We start from the raw sequence: 21,686 nt of genomic DNA, 5'->3' as shown, positions 1-21,686 counted from the left end.
TACCGTCCTCCGTGGCCCTCATGGCCTCGGCCTCGCGCTTCTTCCTCGCCAGCCGCTGCTTCTCCTCCAGGCGCTGCTTCTCCGCGTTCGCCTCGTCCCAGCGCCCGTTCTCCATCAGCCTCTGGTCGGGCCGCAGCCGGCTGTCGGTGGGCGCGGTGCCGGCCTCCCAGGCGTTGAGGGTCAGAGCCAGCTCGGAGAAGTAGTACATGTTCTCCGCGTTCTTCCTGCAGGGCAGGGGTCAGGGAGGGACGGGCAACGCCAGAGCCCAGAGCCCCGGGAGCTAGAGCACAGCTGAGCTGGCCCCAGGGATACAGCCCCAGGTGTCCACAGAGCCTGTCGGAGCGCCTAATTAAGAGACCCGGCGGGGCCACCCCCGGCCCTCCCAAGGCACATCCCCCGTCTCCTCCCGGGGTCCCCCAGCTGGATGGTTTCCCAGGTGTGGGTTATGCTCAGTCGAAATTGGGAAGACTGAAACATTCTACTAAATAAAACCTCAAACTTGGTTCCTTTTTCTCTTTTCTACCACGTTCTGGGGTAACCTTGGCCATCACTAAGGACTGAACATATCAAACGATGGCAGCCTCCACCTTAATTATTCCCAACGTCCTCGCTTACTCCTTGGAAGAAAAGTTATGACCAACCTAGACAGCATATTCAAAAGTAGAGACATGACTTTGCCAACTAAGGTCCGTCTAGTCAAGGCTATGGTTTTTCCCGTGGTTATGTATGGATGTGAGAGTTGGACTGTGAAGAAGGCTGAGCGCTAAAGAATTGATGCTTTTGAACTGTGGTGTTGGAGAGGAGTCTTGAGAGTCCCTTGGACTGCAAGGAGATCCAACCAGTCCATTCGGAAGGAGATCAGCCCTGGGATTTCTTTGGAAGGAATGATGCTGAAGCTGAAACTCTAGTACTTTGGCCACCTCATGCGAAGAGTTGACTCATTGGAAAAGACTCTGATGCTGGGAGGGATTGGGGGCAGGAGGAGAAGGGGATGACAGAGGATGAGATGGCTGGATGGCATCAATGACTCAATGGACGTGAGTCTGAGTGAACTCCGGGAGCTGGTGATGGACAGGGAGGCCTGGCGTGCTGCGATTCATGGGGTCGCAAAGAGTCGGACATGACTGAGCGACGGAACTGAACTGAACTGAAGGACTGAACATATCAAACGATGGCAGCCTCCACCTTAATTACTCCCAACGTCCTGGGCCTTATCTCAGGGACCGCCATATTGCCATAAGCCTTTAGGCCACAGGAGGTAGGCATCTTTCTCAGCCACTTCTGAACAGTTTTGCTCTAAATTACAAAAAAAATATTCTTCTCAATCAAAATTCGAAGGACCTCTGGGTGTGTGCATGTTCAGTCGCCAAGTCCTGTCTGACTCTGCGACCCCATGGACTGCAGCCTGCTAGGCTCCTCTATCCATGGGATTTCCCAGGCAAGGCTCCTCTATCCATGGGATTTCCCAGGCAAGAAAACACTGGAGTGAGTTGCCATTTCCTTCTCCACCAAAGGACCTTTAGGAGACACCAAATTGTTTTTTGGCAGGTGTGGTCTGAGTCGTTTGAATTCTCCTGGGACAAAGCAGGTGACAACCCCACCCCACAGGGCCGCCCTGGGGTCCTCTGCAGGCGTCCACACTGGCGCTGGTCCGCGCAGACTGAAGCAGGAGGGCAGGGGAGGGGCCGGCGAGATACTCACGGTAAAGGGTTCCGCTTCCAGAGCAGCACCCTGCTCTCCTCCACGTCGTGGCCGCGCTGCCGGGCATCACCCCCATTCTCCCCGGGGACCGGCTGCACTTTGAAGCAGTCCATTTTCTCATCCCACGTGCCCAGCAGCGCGAAGTGAACTCTCCCCGACGCATCGGTCACCTCCCCCGTCACCTAGGAGTGGAGAGCAGGCTCAGGAGGGCGGCACAGAGGCCGCGCCCCTGGGTCATATCGGCTGGCACCCTGCTGCACAGACTCCGGGGAGCCGCTCACTTACTCCGGGAGCGTGTGCCTCAACTGCTCATAGGAACAGCGTCATGAATGGGGCTTTGTTGCACTCTGTGGCACGGCGGTTTTTGCCGTATGACGTATGCAGAAGGGCCTGACCATACTGGGTATTATGCTGTGTTCTTTTCCCCAGAAATCAGAGAGACCACAGACGGACCTCTTCACTCTCCCAACACAACTCCCGGCACAACTCCGCTGCGGGGGTAACGGAAGCCTCGCCTGACTTCACAGGGGTCGCACCCCCGTGCCTGCTCCCTGCGGTCCTTCCCTTGGCCCTGCTGCAGCGTTTCTCATTTTCAGGCTCTCACGGCTCTTTCTGTTTGTTTGCCACATTCGCTCAGTTTGCAGGATCTTAGTTCCCCGACCAGGGATCGAACCTGGGCCCAGCAATGAAAGCACCCTCACCATTGGGCCAACTCTAACCTCTCACTGCTCTTGACTTTCACTTTCTAACTTGCTGTCTCTTGCTGAGGTTCTCCTTTACCACTCCTATCTTTTGCACACACACACATCCGTCTCTGCCAGCTCCAAAGGAACAGACTTTCTGCAGGACATACACTCGCTGAAAAACACTTTAATTCCAACTTCTCTTACCTTTCTTGCTACGTCCCGAGAGAAGTAGCTGTAAGGAACGAACTTAAGATTGCACTTGTCTCCCGTCTTGTGATTCACAATGTCGATTTCACCAGACTATGAAAAGAGCAGAACCATGGATTGTCTCATCAGGACCGAATGACCTGGACACATGCTAAGCCCCCCGCCACGTGATTCCTTTCTTTTCAGTCTTACGTTGAGAGCTCGTACACTGGAGACTCAGGTCTCAGTCATTCTTGAGATGCTGTGAAATGCTTTTCTCATCTTGGTATTCCTGGTTGCAATCAAGGCCAAATGACCTTTTTCTTTATTTTAAGTTGTACACCACATTAGGTGGCGTAATTCGACCTTCAGCACACACACTGATATTCATATAATAATTTACCTTCCCAAACCAATCCTCCACTCGTAGTCTTCATGAACTCTGTGCTTAAATCAAAGGATTCTACTCACAGTTCCAAGACTACACGTGGTGGGCCTTTCTGTATCTTATTTATCTCATTCTCTCCTCCCTTCTATCTTGTGAACCCCAATCCACTCTTGAAGACTCAGTTTCATTCCCACACCTACTATGAAGCCTCTCCCACTGCTCAGACAATATTCCCTTTTTTCCTAAATTTACTGCAACCATTGTCTTAAGAGCAAATCGATAATTACTTAGATGCTATCTTAGTGTACCTCTTATGCGGGTCATTTTGTCAAATACTTTTCATCCTACACATATTTGTCGTAAGTCTCCAATGATAAAATAACTCTTGAGGGAAAATGCCCCATCTGACTTGGTACGCCAAAGACCCCACATTCCACCCGGCAATAAATGTCTGATGCGCAATCAAACGACGGAGGGTGGGAGTTCTGCTTATTACTCTCTCGGAGCCTTCCTGGCACCCAACACAGTCCTAGGACAGCAGTCACCCAATGAATGCGGTAACCTGGCCATTTACAGATGGTATTATGTGGAACAGAAAGTCGGCAGTTGGGAGTGTGGTTACTGCCGGAGAGGAATCCCTTCAGTAACACAGAGAGCAGGAGCGGCCGTCTGGGTCCAGGTCCCGCGTCCTGAGCCCCGCAGAGATGGACAGGAGGGCACTTCTGGGCTGCAGAAGCGCTCAGAGGCCCTTTGCTCACCTGGTCGATCCACAGTTTGCCCACGATGATGTTGTGCACTGTTGTGGTCACTTTCTTCCACGTGTAGTGGTGCCCCGTTGCATGGAAAATACAGTGGATGCTACCTAGAAGCAGAGCGCGGCACACATTAAGCCGAACGCTAGAAAAACAGCACGTGCTGGCTGGAAATAATGAAGGGCTGATTTTACTCTATCAATACTTCTTACTTTTAAAAAGAAAACAGTACATCAGAAAGGACTTACAATCTTTACAAACGTTGGAAGCATTGAACTTTTCACTTGATTTTTAAATTTGTTAAATATGAATAAAATACAATGAAGGATGATGAACACTAACAACTGATACCGCTTAACTGAGAAACAGTATTCTGCAACAGTAGAAATGAAAATGAAAGCAAAAACCCCAGTCTTCACTGACTGTGCCTGCCATACTAGCAGCAGAATTAAGAAGAGCAGGTCAAATCTACCCCAACATGAAAAAACCTGCCTTGTGGGAAAGAGCACGTTGGTGGGCAGCACTGAGGACACGCCCCACTGTGAGTAACTGGCTGTGTGACTTTAAGAGAGTCACCCGTCCATATACGGGCCTTTCTAAAAAATAACCCTTTAGCTTTTTTAAGTCTTTACTGCATCTGTTACAAAACTGCTTCTGCTTTACACGTTGGTCTTTTGGCCTCGAGGCGTGTGGGATCGTAGCTGCCGGACCAGGACTGAACCCGCACCCACTGCATTGGAGGGCCAAGTTTTAGCCACTGGACCATTAGGGAAGTCCCTACCTTTGAGCCTTAATAGAAAAAAATAGTAATAATAAAGAGGAGTAGTGGATAGACCAAGGGCTGAAGGATCAGACAGAACTGGTTCACCAGGCTGTGTAAAGAATTCGTCTGGTCTTTGTCCGACATTTAAACCCTTGCAATTTCCCAAGTGACAGTGTCTCTGTTACTCATGAGGGTCCTGGAGGTGTCTGCCAGTGCGGTGCCTCAGCTGGGCCCCTGGACAGCAAAAACGATCTGAATCAACTTCTTCATAACTCTGGAAATTAACCAAAGGCTTACAGTAATCCAAGAAGCATTTATTCAAGAAAAAGGGCTGAATCTCAGCAGCAAAATGAGCTGTGTGGTATTGTAACTTGTCCTGTCGCCCTCTCCCCAGCTCAGCAGAAGCCTTGGAAACTGGTAGCCTCACCGTCATGATAACCAGGAAGACCAGCCAGCAGGCCAGCAAGCACTGAAGAGGGTAGAGCAGCATGAAGCCCCCCAGAACCCAGCTCCAAAGTTGTCATTATCTGACCTGTCTGGCAGTCCCCTGTTAAGTCCCACTCACAGGGCTGATCTTTATTGGATCTGATCCAGCACCAGCTCACTTCAAAAAGCTTCTTTCCTGGGGCAAGTATCAAAACAATCAGTGGCAATTATTTAACACAACAGTTGCCAGAAGTGGTGATAACATTTGGAGCACTTGAAGAAATACTGGCCAAAAATCCCCCAGGTTTGACCAAAAACACTCATCTACACATCTGGGAAGTTCACTGAATGCCAAGCAGGATCAACTCAAAGAGTGCCACACACACACCCACTACAATCCAATTAGAAAGAGCCAAAGGGAGTCGTCCAGCCTGCAAGGAACAGCGTGAGCAAGGGCCCCGCAGAGGCCACGGGGCCAGAGGCCGCGGCAGGACACAGCCGAGGGGCTGAAAGACAAAGAGCACCAGGCCCAGAAGGCCCCGTCCAGCAAAACCATCCTTCACACACACAGGCGGACGCAAGACATTCCCAGAAAAACAAAGCCGAAAGAACTCATCATTAGCAGATCTCATCTTCAAGAAATACTCAAGGAAGTCCTTCAGGCTGAAATGAAAACACCTGAGACAGTAACTTAAATCTACCTCAAGAAATTAAGAGACCAGTAAGTGCTGAGTCACTCAGTCGTGTCTGACTCTCTGCAACCCCATGGACTGTCACCTGCCAGGCTCCTCTGTCCATGGAATTCTCCAGGCGGGAATACCGGAGTGGGTAGCCATTCCCTTCTCCAGGGGATCTTCCCAACCCAGGGATCGAACCTGGGTCTCCCGCATTACAGGCAGATTCTTCATCATCTGAGCCATCATTAAAAGACAATTATGTACAGCAACAGTTCTAAAACAATGTTGATGGAATTACAATGTACAAAAATGGGTTGTATGGCAATAAAAGCACAGGGGGAGGGGAAGGCAATGGATCCGTACAAGGGCAAAGTTCTTCTATACTGTAGAAATTCAGCTGTATTAATCTGAACTAGGTTATTAGAAGGTTTTAATACCCAGGGTAACCACAACAAAAATATCTTTAAAAACCACTGTAAAAGAAATAACCAGGGAATTTAAATGGTGAACTGGAAAAATCCTATTTACTACAAAGAAGGGACTACTGGACGCACAGAGGAACAAAAAAGACCTAAGCTCTACAGAAAAAACACAGCAGATGTAACCCCCACCTAATCAGTCAGTAATTATAATAAATATAGATGGATGAATCGCTCTAAGCAAAAGGAGAAACTGGGAAAATGGATAAGATACAAAAGGAGGATTTTTTGACCCAAGTGCCGCTGAAGCAAATTCAAGGTGCGTGGAGCCCAGCACCCCCGACACGGAGACCAACAAGCTGAGCGGCGGTCCCTCCACAGTCTCAGACCGTGACTCTCCTCAGGTCTGAGAGCTCCGAGCTATGAAAGAATAGTCTTATTGAAATGTACCTCTTTAGGCTTCAAGCTGCCACTCAGTTCCAAAGTGAGTGGATGAGTAAACGCATCTTTATCCTCTACCACAATCTTCATAATTTTGGAAACATCAATTGCGTTTCCTAGAAGCATTCTTTTTTCCAGACTGCAAGAATTCTAACCTTTTCAGTCTACTTTACAAGAATACTCATACTTTATCTGCTGCACTTTTAACCCTGTCTGTACCTCTTTCGCCAGTGACGTCTGTCGGCTTAACAATTTGCCCTCTGAGAGGTGAACATCCCTGATTATGTGAAAATTAGACTGCACAGTTCTCCTTCCAAGTCGCGGATGCAAAGCCATGAAGTACAGCTATCCCCAGGGCCCACATCTGGAAGTCCCTCTTTATGCTCCGTACTCAGGTTCCTGTCGCTATGTCAATTCTTTGTTCAATTTCCCTACAAAGGCAGAGATCTCTGTTTCGTTCACTTACATTTTCCCAAACATCTTAGAACTACATCTAGTATGTGGTAGATACACTAGATAGCGAATCCTTAAAAAACCACAGGAATGGAATCTGAACAGAGAATTTTTTAGAACTCTTAAAAACTCGGATTCACAGCTTTTATCATGTTCCTATAGTTATTTACCCCTTAAGGGATTTGCAATTAGTCCAATTACAGAGAGAATGGGCAGCAGATCACGGGTCATTCAGGTCTACCGCTCTTGCCCACTCAGAACAAATACATAGAACCCAGCCCTTCAGTGAGCCTCAGGGTGCTCTGAAACTCTGCTTCATGGGTGAAATTCACATGCAACGTAACCACTGACACTCCAGTTTTGCAGATTAGGTGTGAAATCACTTAGTCTCCTTTTCACCTTGGGGCCCCTTGCATATTAACCACGAAGCAATACTGTCAACACTGCAGTTGCACTCCCAACGTCCTTGGATTGTTTTCTAACGCCTAGTTTGCACTGCGCCTGCTGCACTGCGTGTTCTGAGCGCGCGGGCGGGGCGCGGGCGGGGCGCGGCAGAAAGCTGTCCTGCAACAGCCCAGCCCCGCAGCTCCGCCCCTGAAAGGGGCCTGCTGTCCGCCGTCTCCAGGCTGTGCGGTCCCTCCATCTGCTCTGGGTCTCCTTTCCTGCAGACCACCACATGCTCTTCAGCACGTACAGGGTCAAACGTGGCTGCTCTCGCTGAACTTCCAAAGAGCACCGAGAGCCTGCTACACTTTTTGAATAACCGCCGCTTCTCGCCTGAAGTACAGACATGCTTACATGGCACACCAGGATTATCCCTATTCCCAGGCGGGATCCTTTAGGTCTTGGTGCAAAATTAACTTGTAATCCAATAAGATCTTTTAAAACAAAGTTTCACCTTACCTGGAGTTTGGCTGTTACATAAACGATACCTAACTCCTCTGGTGGAGGGAGGGGGAGGGGCTCCCCGGAAGCCTAACCTTGCAGTCACAGGAGAGATCTGATCTACGGAGAGAAGCTGCCTGCTAGGGAACGAGGGGCAACACCACCAGTTTACAGACACAATTTTTAAAATGCACGCTGAGATGTATGTCCTAAAATAGCACTTAAAAGTAAAAGGAAGTGTCAAAGCGTTAGCCACTCAGTCCTGCCCAACTCGCTGACCCGAGAGACTTCTCGGTCCACGGGATCCTCCAGGTCAGAACATTGGAGCGGGCTGCCGTTCCCTTCTCCAGGAGACCTTTCGACCCAAGGATCCAACCTGCTTCCCCTGTACTGCAGGCAGTTTCTTTACCATCTGAGCCACCAGGGAAGCCCCCCAAATAAAGATGCATTAAACGTAAGCTAAGAAGACACAGAACCTGTGACTGAGTGGCTCCCTAAAGAGTCTCAGCCCTCATTCACCCATGGCTGAGAAGTTATGTGACCTGCAGAGCTGGCTCCCAGGTTCAGGGCCCAAACCAGGCCTCCAGGCTCCCGGCTCCGGAACCAGTGACCTCCTCTGTTCCGCCAGAAAGGCTTTCCTTCCCGGAGCACCAATCCTTACCAGGCGCCGGCCTTACCGAGGGGCATAATGGAGAGGTATTTGCCACGAAACTTGCTGGTGATCTTGATCTCCTGCCGCAGCGTCCAGCCGTTTCTGGACTCGGCATGGTGTGCAGCCGCAGGGGGATGGTGGCTCACCTGGAAGAGACCGGGAGCTCAAATGAACAGGCAGGAAGGAGGAGAGAATCTGCCTAGGGGCTGCCTAGTCACGCCCCAGATTCCCGCTGGACGGCGCACACCCACAGCAGGAGATGAACACTGGGGCCTCCAGGGCTGAAGTCCTGAAGGAAAGGAAGGCAGTCTGGGCTGACGGGGTCTGGAATTCCTGCAAATGCTAACACCCAGGGTGGGGAGCAACCCTCCAAACCCCTCCTTCGTCCAACAGGAAGCGTGTCGCAGTCCTGAGGCTCCTTCACCTGCTCACAGAGGGATCGGTAGCCGTTCTCCTCTAACCGGTCCAGTTCAAAGGTCTCCCCGAGGAGTGGGTTGAACGGCTTGCTGGTGCGGAAGACAGTGGTGGAGTAGGAGGACACGGTGAAAGCTGCAACATAACAGAGCTGTTCTAGAGAACTCTCGCACGCGGCCGCCCGGTCCAGCAGCTCGTGGTACTCCAGGTCTTCAGTGAGGCGCTGAAGCATGGACAAGGGCTCGTTAAAGTTCACCTGTCAGGAAAAGAGCAGATGTCAACGCCTTGCCTGCACAGCCACACCACACCATTTCTTCTTTTCTTTCTCCACAGTTGGGGAGACACGCAGACGTCAAGACGATAAAGCAGATCCCTGGGGAAAGCAGCCTCTGCTCAGTGGGGACGCTCTAAGCTCTGAGCCAAAGAACAGCCCATTCTCCGTGGTGAGCTGCTCGCGCCTGGGACTGGGGAGTCTCCACCTGCACTGATTTGCTAACTGAAAGCTGAGATGGGAACCATGCCTCTCCTGCTCAGCACCGCCTATCCAGTGGCCCCGGACGCCTGGCATCAAACAGGCATCGAGTGAGTGAAAGGGGAATGGACGTGAGCACAAGGACACCCAGAGCGGAGGCTGGGCATGCCACCCTTCTGCGGAGGAGACGAAAGCTAGCGGAGTCCAGGAGCACGCAGTCCTGACAGGGGGCACGCTGCAGGGGCCAGCTGCCGCTCCACACGGGGCCATCACTGCACCCAGCTCAGTGCCCTGTCAGGCCAGGTGCTGCCCTCTCCTCTGAGGCTGCACAGCTGCGCTTCTGGACCAGGAGTGTTCATGCTGGGGGCCGGGAGAGGGCTCTGCGTGCTCCTGTCTTCAAGTTTTAGAGCCAACTTGAGGACACTCGACGACAGGATGAAGCGAGCGGGTGTCTATGTGTGCCTCTCTCGGGGAGAAGGTGTCCACGCATGCCGGAGACTCAGGGGTGCCAGGCCCTGCGCAGCCCCCAGGGGCAGAGGAGTGAGCAGGGGAGACTTCATTCTCCCCACTCCCAGAGAGGCAGCTTCTGAGGTGACTGTCTGGAACGTATCGTGACTTTACTGTTTAAGATCTTATCATCAAAAGGGGTTAGGTTCCCAGGTTAGCCTGTAACGCTGTTTAGTCAGCAGCACAGCTAAACAAGCCTGAAAACCAGCTCAAGTTCTGAGTCCAGAGAAGAGAAGAAGGAAGAAAAAACAGCCCTCTGTACCGAATGAAGCTGACCGAAAGCACCGTCTGGTTACTGAAACAAGCAATAATGACACTTTTCTTTCCTAGAGTCCTACCTCTTTTCCTGTCTTTTTCTGCACTTTTATCCAACCTCCTGCCCGCCAATCTCTCTGAGTCACATACTACCCTAATATTTACTGTCCTCCCAATTACGGAATATCTTGTAATTTCCACTATGACACTTTGGAGAAACAAAGTTTAAAGGAAAAAAAAAATCTACTTGAAATAGCATCACCCAAAGATAACCATCCTTAAGTTTCATATTTTTCTATGCATTTATATATTCTTTAAAAGGGCCTGTTTTTTTCCTGAGAAATGAACCAAGCATTTCCCTGTGAAAATTTCCCAGTGGGGAAGGACGATCTACCATGCCTCAACTAAAGTCTTCAAGTCACACTCCAGCGCCACCTCGTCCGTGGAGAGAAGAGCTGTGTGATGAGAAAAACGCACACGGGGGGGGGGGGGGGGCGGGGGGAGCGGATGCACAGAACGCGAATCCTCCAGGTCTTTCAAAAGCGAGCACTTGTTAACTACGCAGACAAAACCTCTCGGGGCTGAGCTGCAGCCGACTTGCAATAACACTTGCACACGTTTCGGGGAGAGTGGGGCGGGGTGCGCTCCGCTGGCAGCCAGGGACAGGTCAGCCCCGCAGCTGAGGGTCGGCGCATCCTCGGGTCATCACCGCTCATCACACGCACGGCCTGGCCCCCGATAGCTGTGCCAGGACCCACAGTGTCCCTGAGAGCAGGCAGGCTTTTCCTCCTGGTCTTTTTTACCACTCAGAGGCCTCACACGGGACAGAGAAATCTGAGACTTCGAAGTGGAAGGGAGCGGGCATTAGCGACACGGTCAATGGAGAGCGGGGCAGCGCAAGAGACAGCCCAGACAGCAGCAGGAAGCCGTCGGCAGGCTGCAGGGGTCGAGGTACGCATGGGGTCGCTGCATAGAGCCACAGGCCCGGGCAGGAGCTGAGGCCTCTGGGCCCGTCCAGCGGGAGCACGGCCCAGAAGGACGCAGCCGCGGGGAGCTCCCCGGGCACCTCCCTCCTCCTGCCCACTCCAGACGCTTTCTGGGGCCTTGCCCGGGCGCCCAGGCCCGCAGACGGGAAGAAACCGCCTGGGGCTCGGCCTCCTGCGACTCAGCACAGGCAGGTGAGGGGGAGGGCCAGGCTGCGGCAGCACCAGCAGGAACCAGCGGGGACGGGGGCCACCTGGACGCGGACGCTCCTCTGAGCAGGAACTGAACTTCCACGGCGATGACTGGCCTTTCCAGCCCCCTTTCCTACCACTTCTTTAGGGCGCTGGGCCAGAAAAGTGGGGCTTCAAGACCCGCCCCCCCCAACTCCGTGAACCAATTATTTTGTTTCCCTCCACGGTGCCTACTCACGGCCCTTTCCGGTCTGGAGGGGAGTCTTTTTCTACCGAAAGTTCTACACACTTACAGACAATTCTATTTGTTTTCCAAGATTCACAGTTGCTGAACGATATATACATGCCAGGCCCTGGCTACGCATCAGGGGTACGAAGACTGGTAAGACAGGCTGGGCAGAGTGCCGTCCACGGGAGGCAGAACCACTCACTGCTCCGTAGGCCCCAAGCGGCCGGGAGCCTCTGTCTCCGGACGGCGCGCGGGCAGAACCTTCAGCCCCCCACACTCCACTCTCCCCTTCGTCCACAGGCAGCGGAATCCCCAGTTCTCATACCAGCCACACCATCAAAAACAGAAGTCGTGATCTCCAGCTAGCTGAGGCCACGCAACTGAGTTCAGAGTAAATAAAGAGACTGAAGGGGATGGTTCATGCAGTTTGCAGGAAGCACCCCGAAAAGGCAGGCGTGCCGTCTCCCCTCCCCCGCTGAGGGCCAGGGCTGCAGCAGCCCCCCAGCACCCAGGAACCGAGGCCACGGGGCAGGGTGCGCCTGGTCACGGCAGCAGGAGCATCACCCAGAACCCGACCACCTGCTTCTGGACTCCAGCGTGATGGTGACTGAAGCTCGTATTTGTAGGCCAGCTTTTTCTGTGAAAGGCCAGACTGTAAATATCTGGGCTGTGAGGGTCATGTGGCCTCTGCCACACCCACTCAGCACTGCTGTTCTGGAAGTAGAGCAGCCACAGACCATCAGTGCATGAACGCGAGTTCACTGTGTTCCAATAAAACCGCCAGGACACTGACATCTAAACTGCATGTGATTTTCAGATAACAAAATATTAGCCTCTTTTTAATATTTTCTAGCCATTTAAAAATATGAAACGATGCCTGGCTTGTGAGCTGCACAGAGGGCAGCAAGATTTGCTCCAAGGCCACAGTCTGCTGATCCCTGGTCTAAACCAACGTATTCTGGACTCGTTAAATTGAACCTATACCTAACTGATACAGCCCCGGGCAGCTTGGCCGCCAGTAAATGCTCAGGGGATGAAAGAGGAAGTGAAACCCACTGCCCAAAAATAAACAGGGGCACTTGCTGGAACACAGAGCTGAGACGGCTTGCCCTGATGGGATGCCTGGGTGAAGGGGGCTGACAGACGGCTCTGTAGTCGGCTCCTGGAGAACAGGCACCCGCCAGGGTAACAGCAGACTGGCAAGGGCGGGTGGGAGCTGAGGGAAGCACGGGCAGAGGGCAGAGTGGGCCAACGCCGCAGGGGGCAAACCGAGGAGCCGGTGCGGACCTGAGGTGGCTCCCCCGGGGGGCACACTGCCTGTGTACAGGCCGCCGCTTCCCTGCAGGGAGGGCAAGGCCCGAGGGAGCTGGGGTCCACTCAGAGCAGGGAGCAGCGAGCAAAGGATTCCCAGGGAAGTGGTGACGGGACCATGTTTGCAATCCTAAACCCATCCCCTTCTAAAGCAGTCTGGACAGATGGGAAGTGGGCCTGATGGGAGGCAGGGACGTCAGCCCAAACGTCACCGTCCCCCGGAGATGGGCCCCGGCTTCCTCCCTGGAATCAATGGCTCTGCTTTGCACTCCCCAAGCCTCTGTGCGTGCAGCACTGCCCACCAGACGGTCACAGAAAGCAATGGCCTCTACCTGTCTCCGCGCCTGTCTCTTGAACTACACGGTTCGTGAAAACAGAAACGATGCTGAATTTATCTCTGCACGGCCCCAGCACATCTGGCCTAGGAATCTGCTCATAAATCACTGCTTCTGAACAATGCATCTGATTCTTGCTGATCTGGAAGCATACCAGGAACCTAGCTGAAATCGAAGCCCCTGGCTCTAGGCGATGGTCTATGACAGCGCGGATAACACAGGTCATGCCGCAGGCGGCCATGCGGGAGGGCGGGGCTGTCCCGGCAGCACCCCGGGCCTGAGGGGCCCCGGCATGTGAGACCCTCCCCGGCGTGTGAGACCCTCACCGGCATGGGGATCTTGGAAAGCTCTTTGCCGATGCAGTTCTTCATGATGCTCCACAGGTTGAGGCTGTAGTTCGGCTTGTAAGGTATCCGCGTCCGCTTCTCCTTCTTGGTTTCCTCCAGCTGGTGCTTGTACTGAGAGCAAACACAAAGCCATTCAGGGGCCTGCAGAGAACAGGAAACCCAGTATTTCTAGGCCTCCCTTCCCCCCACGCTAAAACAAGAAAAATCGGTGTCTCCTGTTCCTCTTCGTGCTTTACAAGCACAGCCCTAGGAACATACTCGGTCTGTCCCTGCTCATCACCCCAGGTGAGTGTTACCTGTTCATCACCCCAGGTGAGAGTTACCCGCTCATCACCCCAGGTGAGAGTTACCCGCTCATCACCCCAGGTGAGAGTTACCCGCTCATCACCCCAGGTGAGAGTTACCCGCTCATCACCCCAGGTGAGAGTTACCCGCTCACCGCCCCGGGCGAGAGTCACCTGCTCATCGAGGCTGATGTCACTGCTGGCTCCACTGATGTTGCTGCCGGTGCGTCTGCACGGGCGGGAAACGGATGGGGATGAGAAGAAGATCAGAACTAGACGGTGGTCCTTGCCATGTCTTTACAAAGCAGAACGCTAAGGATACTGCACAAACTTATTCATGAGTGAATGAGAAACGACACTTAGGAAAGCATGCGTAGGAATAAATGTCTCTGGAGAAACTGCTCAGTAAAGACAGACACTCTCCCAGGTACTTAGGGCCAAGAGTCCAGGCCTTGGGAAACAAGCAGGATATTCCCACTGAAACACTTCCTGCCTCTCGACGGCTGGGCATGGGGAGGGCAGTCAAGCCTGACTCACTTGTGGCCCAAGTTCTCGGGCACAGTGATGATCTCAGGGGCATCAAAAAACTCGTTCTCGTCATCTTCGTCACTCAGGTCTCCTTTGCCGGAGCAGGGCTGATCTGCTGGGAGAGGGACGAGCCGCGTTCGCTCACTTTGCGACGTTTATCGAAACCTGGCAGGCAGGCCTTCCACACACGCACCACACACACGGGAACAAGGACAGCAGGGCACACGGAGGGCTGAATCCCGACTCGCGTGAGGCACCGACGCCAGGGACCCAGGGCTCCTCTGTCCGCTGAGCAAGGCCTGCTGGCCGGTCGGACACCCCCTGCCCCGAGCCCCCCACCTTTGCCGGGGCCACTGGCCGGTCGGACGCCCCGCCCCGAGCCCCCCACCTTTGCCGGGGCCACTGGCCGGTCGGACGCCCCGCCCCGCCCCGCCCCGCCCCCGCCCCGCCCCGCCCCCGCCCCGCCCCGCGCCCCCACCTCTGCCGGCGCCACTGGCCGGTCGGACGCCCCGCCCCGCCCCGCCCCGCCCCGCCCCGCCGCGCCCCGCCCCGCCCCGCCCCGCCGCGCCCCGCGCCCCCACCTCTGCCGGCGCCGGCAGGCAGCGCCGCGGCCCCCCGGAAGGCCCTCTCCAGGTGGTTGTGCTGCTTTGCCAGCTGCTCCAGGGCCTCCTCCAGGCGGATGCGCTGGTCCCTCTCGTACTGCAGCGACTTCTGCCACTTCCTGCTGTGGCTCTGGGCCAGCACGAGGAAGTCTCTGCAGGCCTGCACGGAGGCGAAGCGCACGTGGGTCCCCGCAACGCGACCAGTCAGAGGCCCCCTACCTCTGGAAGCCCGCTGAGTAACCTCGCTCTGGGAGCCCGAGCCAGTGAAGCGCAGTGATCAACGCAGAAAATAAACAGAAAACGCCGAGTGTGGCCTTCATGGTGGTTCAGCATTCTCCTGGTCGTGAGGACCACACGGATGCCAGCTGAGCAGCAAGCCTAAGCCCAGGTTTGTGGCGGCACGGGGGCTGCTCCAGAGGAGGCCTGCTGACCCGGAGGGCAAAGAAAGCCTGGAGCGCCAAGCGTGGCTTCCGACCCATTCCTGACCACACTCAAGCCGCCCACAGCAGAGGAACTCAACAGCTGAGCCTGCACTGCATCACCCCGAATAGGGGGAACTTCCTTGGTTTGTATATCGGTCCCTAAGAGAACCACCGACCTCAAAAAGCCGACGCCTATGTGACCTCGAGAGAGGACACAAACCCGTCGGCGCTCAGTCCCACCCCAGGCTCCGTGCGGGTTTCAGACCCAGGCCAGACAGCTGGCTGCGGACACAAAGGGCCCCGGCGGCTCCACCCCGTCACGGAGCCCCCAGGCCGCGCACCCTTCTCAGACACGCAGATCTCCGCCGGAGCTGTTCGCGTGGCCTAGGACGCCCTCCACCCCCTTCCTCTACTTGGCCAAGTACTCCTCATTCTTTGAGACCTATGGCAAAGTTACTTCTCCGTGACACCCCCTGCCCCCATGCCCAGAGGAGCCAGGCTCTGCTCTGCTTCCGCAGCACTTTGCACATATTTCTATTTCTCAGCATCCACAGCATCCGATCGTGACTTTCTCTCCAGATGGATCGTGAGTGACTTGAAGATACCATTTATAGCTTATTCACATGCTTATCTCCAGCTCCTAACTTGGCCGCTTTGTACACAGTGGGAGCCCATAAAGTTTGCTCAATAAATAAATGGAGAAAGGAAGCAACGGAAGCTGAAAAGTCTAGACAATGCTAAAGAGAAACTAAAAGGGAAACAGAATATCTGCTGCCATGGTTCCAGCCCTGACCTATGGACTAAGGCCTATGGAGTCAGGAGCTCTGGCTTTGTGCTCAGGGAGCCACAGGTCAGACTACCCAACTGCCTACCCAACAGCTCGAAGTAAGCTCAACATCACTGGGCCCCTACCGGGCTCACCGTGCTCCCTTTCTGACCTGGCATCTTCTCACTGGCAGAGAAGCAAGGGGCTTCCTGATTTCTGAGTCTTCCTCCCTCCCCGAGTCCAACGATCAGAGCCTATGGACTGTTCTTTGATATTGCTGGGATCTTCACACTTCTTTCCAAGCTCCGTACTCGAGGCGGCACAGAGAACATACCCTGGGTCGTCACAGCTCCATCCCACTTCTAACTGGACTCTTTGGCAACTGATTAAACAGAGAGGTGCCTCACGTCCTCATCTGTGAAGCAAGAATGACAACCGCAGCGCTCTCACAGCGTTGCTCAACAGAAACAGGTAAAGCTCTCAGAAAGACCTGGCTCAGAGTCATCACTGAATAAGGTGACCGTGACTAGTTACGCCTGCACCAAAGTCGGCCTCGTCCCCTCCTAACCCACCCCCTGCCAAGCCCACGCAGGATCTGCACACACAGCATCCCTGCCCACCTGAACGCTTCTTCAGCCTTCTCTCGGCTCCCTCCTCCACCGGAGAGGCTCGCAGACCCTTCAGGGCAGGATGCCCGCCCGCCACACGGGGACCGGCTCCTCACCCACGTCCCGAGACCAGCGACAACTTGGTCAGCGAGAGGTGAGGGCATGCCGGGCACTGTGCCCACCTCTCGACACCCATGAGCTCATGAAAGCCTTTCCACACCGCAAGAGCAGGACCATCGCCACTTACAGAAACGGAACTGGGGTCACAGAGGAAGGAGGCACCCCCGGCTATAGAGATGGTTAACTGGGGCTGCTGGACTCCACGGCCCCGAATCAGGGGTGCCTTTTTTCTACAGGAAGACTCTCTCAGGCCCTCCAGCATTTAGCAGAGGTGTTACCTTCTCGAATCCTCCCGGTCTGAGCTGGACGCCCCCAAGGATTACAGCACAGCAACCTGTGCCCACATCTGTCGGGGCGCTCAGCACACTCCATAACCATCTGTTCACCTCTTGGCCCCTAAACGGAGAGTAATCTCCCTGAGGGCAGGGACCACAGCCATATCCCCGAGCACCGGGCCTAGAACACAGAAGGTGCTCAACCGTGTTCACTGAGTTAGAGAATGGATACACTAACACCGTGTCAAATCCACTCCCCTGCTTAGAGACCCACCCTGGTAGCAAGAAGAGCTGCACCCTAAGCAAGCAGGCAGCTGAGCGAGGTCGCGCACTCTTCCTTTGCGCTGACACTGCCTGTTTTGAGACGTGATGCGCTACACAGCACTTTTCAGGCCTTGCCATTATCCCCTAGGAAACAGTACATGGATTAAAAAAAACGCCTTTCCAGCAACAACTGGCTACAAAAGGGGCAAAGGCAGCACACTCTGGAGAACAGAATGAGAACTGGCACCAACGGGGCACCTAGAACCTAGGGAAGAAGGGTTCTCCCCAGGAATAAGGACAAGCATATTTTCAAGAAAAAGTTCAAAATAAAGTTTTGGTTTACGAGACATTTTTAAATCAAGAGGTGTTTTATGTAGCAAATATTGATCATAGTAGAAAAAAATTTGACATGGGAGCAGACTTGAATAAGAGGCAACAGACGACTGTTTCCTGAGCTGTTCTATTTCATACATATATTTATGTACTATTGATTAAATGCCCTGTATGATTCATGAGTTTTCCTGATCACAGGAGGACCGAAAAACAGGCACCAAGAGGTGGAAGAGTCTGGAAAGAGCACAGGACCGAACTTCAGAGACACAGGTGCCCGCCCGCGCTGGAGTGTAGAACGCGGACGGGTGCTGCTGGGAGGCGCTGATCTGCCCCCAACCCTTCAATGGACAGAACAGCTTCTCTCCTCACCTCTGTGTGAGTCAGAGCACAGAAGAGTGCTCTGTGTTTCAGAACAGGGCACGGAAATAAAAGTCACCACAGCTTTCTATTAAGGAATTTTAAATGCAGGAAAGTAGAACTTCCCTTGGTCAGAGGAAAAGACTTTCGATCTCTGAGACCTGCACAAACTAAACTAGTTCTAAACAGAATCGTTATCACTTCTTCAACAAGGGAAAAAATCTGGCCCTACTGAAGGCAGTGTGAAAGTAGCTTAGCTGTGTCCAGGTCTTTCTCATCCCATGGGCTGAGTCCATGGAGCTCTCCAGGCCAGGACACTGGAGTGGGTTGCGATGCCCTCCTCCAGGGATCTTCCCAACCCAGGGATCGAACCTAGGTTTCCCGAATTGCAGGCAGATTCTTTACCAGCTGAGCCACAAGGGAAGTCCAAGAACACTGGAGTGGGCAGCCTTTCCCTTCTCCAGGGGATCTTCCCGACGCAGGAATCAAACCGGGGCCTCCTGCACTGCAGGCAGATCTTTTACCAACTGAGCTATCGGGAAGTGTTAAGTTCCTCCCGTTTAAGCAGACAGGAAAACAAAAGCACCACCTGTGTAAGCCCTTTCTCACAGAGCAGACTTCTCACGTGCCTTGAGAACTACGCTCTCGTGTTCCTACCTGGAAGCTGACTAACATAACCTGCCAGGTGAGGGTCAGTCTTCAGCAGAGGGGGCGTGGCACCGTTTATAGACTCTGCGCTCATTCCATACCTGTCACCCAGGATCTGCCCCACACCACCAGCGCCAGTGGGACTTTGGGTTTACCTGGAGCCCTGCCTCCAAGAATCCCACAGACCCATGACAGTCACCCGAGCTACGAGTCACAAGGGGGCAGAAGCACGGGTCCCTTCTTTTGAAAAGAAAAGTGCCCAAGGTTGAGTATGTCGTCTTATCACCTAGAAGTATGCTGAAGTGTTAGTTGCTCAGTTGTGTCTGACTATTTGCAATCCCATGGGCTGTAGCCCGCCAGGCTCCTCTGTCCATGGGATTCTCTAGGCAAGAATACTGGAGTTGGTTGCTATTTCCTTCTCCAGAGATCTTCGGGACCCAAGGATCAAATCCGTGTCTCCTACGTTGCAGGCAGACTCTACCATCTGAGCCACCAGGGAAGCTCTATCACCTAGAGCTCCCTCACCTCTCAAAGACTAAAGGTGAGACTCACCCGGATTCCAAGGTTCTCAGTAATACCTGACCCAGGCCCCCACTTACCACACTGCAGGCCAGCATGCACTAGCAAAGCAGGGGTCAGACTCCAGTGGAAATCTCAAAGAACAGAAAGGTGGCAAGGATCCATGAAGATCTTTCAGTTCCAACAGATAAAGAAAAACAGATAAGGAGGGAGAGAGGAAGAAAGAAAAACAAAGGAAGGAAGGAAAAGAGAAAGAAAGAGTTGCAACCCGAGAGGTGGAGGACTCAGCGTTACCATCAGAGGCCCTGCTGGGGTAGAAGCCTGGCTGGGCAGTGCCCTCCTGATGACTCGAGCAGGGCAGCACGCAAGGTCATTCTATCCCTGCACCCTATTCACTTTCATGCAACAGACGCTGCAACTCAAATCCCTTGAACCAGGAGGCAGGACCTGTGGTCTACGCTTTGCCAATCACAGCCTTCCAGCATGGGGTGGGGGAGGGGGCGTGGCCTTTCCCCAGCACGTGGGAGGAGCGGCCTTTCCCGCGGGGCTCACGTTGATCATGGCGTTGGACGTGATCCTGAAGAGCGTGGCGCGCTCGTTGACCTGCTTGATCTTCTCGCTGCTCTCGGCCGGCAGCCGCAGGGCCTCCAGCTCGCTGAGCGAGCGCTGCAGCGCCGTGCCGTGCTTGGCGATCAGGTCGTTGCAGGTGCTCAGGTCCTCCACCTTACTGGACAGGGTCCGCAGGGTGTTCTGCAGCTCCGTCTTGTCGGTCTGGGAGACGGACTCTTCGTCTCCCGACTCATCTGTGGGGCGAGAAGGGGAGCAATGGGACTCCGGGCCCAGGGCCGAGAGCCGGAACTCCCCCAGTCCGCCCGCGAGCAGACCAGCCCTCAGCCTGCGCCGTGACCAGCCGGGCTCACCGCCGCCGGGGGACTCTCCAGCACCGGTCCTCGGCCCTCCTGGGGCAGACACCGGGGCAGACAACAATGGGCGTTTCTCCTACTCCCGCTTTTCTAGTTTTATCGAGATATAATTGACGTGCGATGCCGTTTTAAGTCTGAGGTGCACAGCACATACACCTATCGGGAAATGATTAAAGTAACTAACCTGCGTCGCCTCACACAGACACAAAAGGAAAGCTTTTCCCTGCGATGAGACTTTCAGGAACTGCTCTCTTGGCAACTTGCAAACACCACACAGCAGAGCTCACCACAGTCACGTGCTGTCCATGACATCCCTAGTACTTACTTGCCTTCTAACTGGAGGCCGGCATCTTTGGACCACCCTCATCCAACCCCCTCAGGGCCCACCTGGGGTTCTTCCTAAAGGTGCAGTCTCTGCCCCACACCTAGAAAGGCTTTGATCTGGCAGGCGTGAGGCAAGGTCCGGGAATCTGCACTTCGCAAAGCTGCCTGGGTGCTTCCGATGCGCACCGAGGTCTGTGAACTAGTGATGAGAGGTCGGGGTGGAGAAGCTAGACAGCTCTTATGGCTGGGAATGGACTACTGAGCCTTTCACCCTAGCGTGAGGGGCCCAAAACAGTCAATCTGACTGTGAATGCCAACCCACAATCATCTGTTGGGTGACTGGCAGGCCCCTGTATGTCCTGGGCTGAGCTGCAGCCCAGCCCTCTGTGAACCACACTCATATCCTGAAAGGGCGATCAATTCCTCTTTCCTACTCAGGAACTTCACGATGACTTTGTCCGACAGTGAAGCCACCGCTGAAAGCCGTGCAGGGCCTTCTGTTAAATGCCCCCTGAATCACAGGTCGCGGAGGGGCTGTGCCTGCCTCTCACTGGCAGGTTTGTCCTTAACGCTGTGTAACTGCAAAGTTCTTTTCTAGCCACGTCACTTCCTCTGGGGGAGCTAAAATCGGCACTAAAATCAAAACAAACAAGGAAAGACCTGCCCTATCTATATCTGCTGGACAGAGGGGCAGGGCCAGAGTCAGAATATAGCCTGTGACCCAGAGATTTATAAAGCAGGAAACTTTCCTTTCATTGCTTGCTGCTGCTGCTAAGTCGCTTCAGTCGTGTCCGACTCTGTGCGACCCCACAGACGGCAGCCCCCCAGTCTCCCCCGTCCCTGGGATTCTCCAGGCAAGAACACTGGAGTGGGGTGCCATTTCCTTCTCCAGTGCATGAAAGTGAAAAGTGAAAGTGAAGTCGCTCAGCCCTGACTCTCCGCTTTCATTGCTTAAGAGACATTAAACACAGCATGGGGAACCACAAGAGATAAGAAGAACAAGAGATGAAAAGAAGTCAGCAAGTGAGCAGCACGGTCAGCTCTAAGCAAACAAGCTCCGTATGATTAAACTACCACTTTCCTTTAAGAAAAATCAAAACATAACCAGACTGTGCTTTTTAGTGAGACTATGGTAGCAAAATAAAGATTTTTCACAGAAAATACTGCAAGCAATTTTTTCCCATGTGTCTTAGGCATGAAACAGCTCCGGCCACTGACCCAGGCATCAGGCAGGGATGA

The 21,686-nt window shown here is 53.8% G+C and overlaps 1 protein-coding gene across 2 annotated transcripts in view; it reads right to left on the bottom strand.

The window, feature by feature from the left end:
* OSBP (oxysterol binding protein) overlaps positions 1 to 21,686 on the bottom strand; it is a 30,938-nt gene that overhangs the window by 2,106 nt on the left and 7,146 nt on the right. The window contains exons 3-13 of one of the 2 annotated variants that reach the window (XM_018059019.1): positions 19,753 to 20,003; positions 14,868 to 15,048; positions 14,296 to 14,401; positions 13,933 to 13,987; positions 13,454 to 13,585; positions 8,854 to 9,099; positions 8,455 to 8,575; positions 3,720 to 3,823; positions 2,592 to 2,687; positions 1,702 to 1,883; positions 4 to 224 (exon numbers count right to left, since the gene is read on the bottom strand). In XM_018059019.1, coding sequence (XP_017914508.1) covers positions 4 to 224; positions 1,702 to 1,883; positions 2,592 to 2,687; positions 3,720 to 3,823; positions 8,455 to 8,575; positions 8,854 to 9,099; positions 13,454 to 13,585; positions 13,933 to 13,987; positions 14,296 to 14,401; positions 14,868 to 15,048; positions 19,753 to 20,003 — 1,695 coding nt within the window. The remainder of the gene's footprint in view (positions 1 to 3; positions 225 to 1,701; positions 1,884 to 2,591; positions 2,688 to 3,719; positions 3,824 to 8,454; positions 8,576 to 8,853; positions 9,100 to 13,453; positions 13,586 to 13,932; positions 13,988 to 14,295; positions 14,402 to 14,867; positions 15,049 to 19,752; positions 20,004 to 21,686) is intronic. The other variant, XM_018059021.1, reaches the window with a different exon arrangement.

This window comes from Capra hircus, chromosome 15, assembly GCF_001704415.2.
Source record: "Capra hircus breed San Clemente chromosome 15, ASM170441v1, whole genome shotgun sequence".
Taxonomy (NCBI): Eukaryota; Metazoa; Chordata; class Mammalia; order Artiodactyla; family Bovidae; genus Capra; species Capra hircus.
The sequence above is the reverse complement of the archived record's forward strand: the minus strand, read 5'-3'. Positions and strand labels throughout refer to the sequence as shown.